Source organism: Notothenia coriiceps, unplaced genomic scaffold (assembly GCF_000735185.1).
Source record: "Notothenia coriiceps isolate Sejong01 unplaced genomic scaffold, NC01 NC01_scaffold00010967, whole genome shotgun sequence".
NCBI lineage: Eukaryota > Metazoa > Chordata > Actinopteri > Perciformes > Nototheniidae > Notothenia > Notothenia coriiceps.
Window position 1 is genome coordinate 193,075 of NW_011343668.1, and position 3,466 is coordinate 196,540.

At 45.3% G+C, this 3,466-nt stretch overlaps 1 protein-coding gene across 1 annotated transcript in view; it reads left to right on the forward strand.

Moving 5' to 3' along the window:
- LOC104946317 (protein jagged-2-like) overlaps positions 1-3,466 on the forward strand; it is a 31,111-nt gene that overhangs the window by 22,593 nt on the left and 5,052 nt on the right. Inside the window, exons 4-5 of the mRNA XM_010772106.1 lie at positions 1,324-1,581; positions 2,117-2,177. Of these exons, the coding sequence (XP_010770408.1) occupies positions 1,324-1,581; positions 2,117-2,177 (319 nt within the window). The remainder of the gene's footprint in view (positions 1-1,323; positions 1,582-2,116; positions 2,178-3,466) is intronic.

The following is a 3,466-nucleotide window of genomic DNA, read 5'->3' on the forward strand; positions in this document are numbered from 1 at the left end:
TTAGACACAAACATCTGTCTATTGTAGAGCTGAGTACTGCTTAACGGCCCGTCTACACAGCAGCGTTAAAAAAATCTTCCAACGCTTCTCTGCCCATTCACTTTGAATGGGGAGACGTCACTTTGCCTCGCTTTTCGCCGAACTGCATTGTGGGGAAGCAAAGCGAAGATTTCCAGGATTTTCAGGATTCAAAAGTTGAGCAATGTTCAACTTTTGAAGCTGAGCTGGAAGCGTCAGCCAATCAAATCCCGTTTATGCAAATCTGACAGTACAAGCGCTAGCCAATCAAACCGCGTGCAAGCTGGGAGAGCCAGACCGCAGTTCATTTCCTCATATTCCAAATGAGATATTACGGTAGCAAATCACCCGGTTCTTTACGACCAGAACTATTTACCGGGATACAAACCGGAGGAACCAGGCATGGAGGGAGGTGGCAGAGACAGTGGGTGAAACTGGTAGGTTTTCGCCTGTTTGGGGAGTTTATATTAATATATATATATTGCTCGCATAAAATCCCCGGTTTTTTTTGCTTTGTATGTCGGGGGCGGGAGATTCATGTGATTGGTTGTTGGTCGCGTTGCTCGCAAAAAATCCCCAAGCTCTCAGACACGCCCAGCTCCAAGATTTTTTCAAAGCTGCTGTGTGGACGTACCGTTACACATCCAGCAGCTACAGAATGAAATTAGCCATCAATTAGAGTCGTGTTTTTGTCCACTTCACGACATCCAATATTTCTTCCCCTTTTTTTTATAAGCTGCATTTGTTTTGGTCTCTTCCAAATCCTTAGGGAAACAATTTGGTCAAATAGTAAATCGATCGACATACACTTATTTTTCGCTTTTTCAGTTTATACAACACTTCAAAGAGCTTTACCATATACAAGTCGCCATTAAACCATACACACACCTCTTGGCCACTGGGACCAATTTGGGGTTAAGGATCTTGCCAAAGGACCCATCGACATGTTGACTCGGGACTGAACCACTGACCTTCTGATTGGTCTACCTCCTGAGCCACAGCAGTACATCCCTAGTTGCTTGATAGGAATTAGTCTTGATGGTACCTATGCTCCTAAGTCCTTTCTGTAACAAAATAATTTACCAATTTGGGATTAATAAAGTATATATCTATCTATCTAGTCCTTTCTGTAACATTTATCCTGGTATTCTTTTCTTCAGTCTTCTTCGGTTGCAGGTGATTTGTAAGGAGAGTAGGGGGTGTTTTTAAAAATGTTTATCTTCTTTGTTTTGTGGTCAAATGAGAACACATATATTCCCAACTTTGACGTGACTGATTTGCCTTCATCATCTCTTTTCGTTTCAGTTGATGAGGAGCTGCTGATCGAGCGCAGCATCCACACCGGTATGATCAACCCCGGAGACCCCTGGCAGACCATCCTGCACGACGGACCCGTGGCTCGCATCGTCTACCGCATCCGATTGCGCTGCGACGAAAACTACTACAGCAACAAGTGCAACAAGCTGTGTGTTCCTCGGGACGACTACTTTGGACACTACCGCTGCGAGCCGTCGGGAGCCCAGCTGTGCCTCGGCGGCTGGATGGGCTCAGACTGCAGGACAGGTGAGAGGATTCAAGATTCGAGGCTTTTATTGTGTCAAAAATCAAATTTTAAAAAGGAACATAATATATTTTCAAGTAAATCCTAAGTCATTTTGAAAGTACAATTTTCAAAACTCATGGTTGAAATGCAATATTTTAAATCGTTACACTAGTAGTGCTTGCTTGTGGGTGGTGCTAGAGAGAGAGTGGGGGGGCCTCAATAAATCATCCAACTGACCTTAGTAGACGAAGGGTGAAAGGAGGAGGGGGCTGGGTTGTTTTTAAGAGGGGGAAGAGTTGTACATGCAGGCTATAAAGTTGTCCCTTCCTCGCTCAGGGTGCCACGAATTCTCACGTCTTGTTGCAAACAAACAAGCAAGCTTCTCTTCCGCCCACCTTTCCATGTCGTCTCGTCCATTCTTATCCCCCCACCTCTCTCTGGCCCTTCTTTCAAAGATAATAATAATAATAATAATGTGATTTACTGTGAACATGTCTCCATTGGAGTTCAAACGGCACCTTTTGAATTCTTTCTCTCTGTCTTTTTTTCCCTCAGCAATCTGCAAGCAAGGCTGCGACCTGTTACATGGCAGCTGCTCCGCCCCAGGGGAATGCAAGTAAGATTAGCGGGATTCGTACTCAGAAATGTGACCTTTCTTCTTCAGGATTTGTATTTCTTTCTGATGTTCACAATGCAGTTGGATTTCTTAGCTTTGTTCTTCTTAAACCCCCATGCTCAATGTGTGAAACACAGCAAGAATAATGTTTTTTAGTTGCCAAACGGAGGCGCCTTCACTTGTTGTAGCCTGTGTTTCTTATGTGTCAGCCTTTCTCGTCCCTCGTGGGCATCTTCACCTCGGTTCAAAAGAAAAGGGCAAAGCCGCGCCTGCCTTCTTGTATTTTTAGCCACCTGAAATCCTCCGAAGAATACCAAGCATCTCATCAGCTCTCTGCTGCTCGGACAGAAGAAAGGGAACTCGTCGGTGTGTGAATTTGACCACTGGTGAACGTCATATCCCCTCCCCATCCGCATTGCAGTCCTTTCTTGAAGGAAGGGAAGTGAATATCCCGCCGTGTTATGTACATTTCTGAAAGTGGAAATGACAGTTTCGATAAAGTGACGTAGACTGGCCCCATAGGTCCACGTTTCCAGGATGTGGTGCATCCCGTCGTCATTTGTAAACCCCCTCCTCCCACCTGCCAGATGGAAAGAGACACTTCTTCCTTTATTAGGAAACGGCTTTGGCTCGGAGCCGAGGAAAGACAGGGGGATGACCAGTTTTAGGGAAACCGCTTCGAATTTCTGTGTGTCTGCCTCGATGCTTAGTCCAGCTTACAGACAGACAACAGGGGGAAGCGGCTTATTCTTCCCAAATGTCAAGTGCCAGTCAACAGGAAAGTGACATGAATAGAAGAGAGGCAGTAAAGACTCTTCCTGCAGTGGCACGAATGTAATGAAGCCTCAGGTCACGCAGAAAGCTGGTATTCAATCCCTCGCTGTCTCCTTTGATTGCCTCTATTTCATCGCAGCTTTTTGGGCTTTGCTTCGTTTGCTGGTGCGTGCCTGTTGTTACGCCGCTGCATTGAGGCTTTTTATTTGGACACATTAGGCTTGTTCTGACAGAGGCTTGCCTTTTCACAAAAATCTCTTGGCTATGCAGTTTAACTTTGACATGTCAACATTTCTACCTCACGCCTACGCTGCGAGGGCTTCATGACTAATCATGATATCAATGTGGCCAAAAATGAAACCACAGAATACCTCTTTTTTTTATACATTCAAGCGTAAAGAGCTGGAAGGAGTCTCCTTGCCGGAGGTCTGTTAGTGTTATTGCCACATCGCTGTCAGACCCTCTGAAGCTAATCATATACAGTGGGAAAAGCATGCCAAGTATTCCCCAATGCC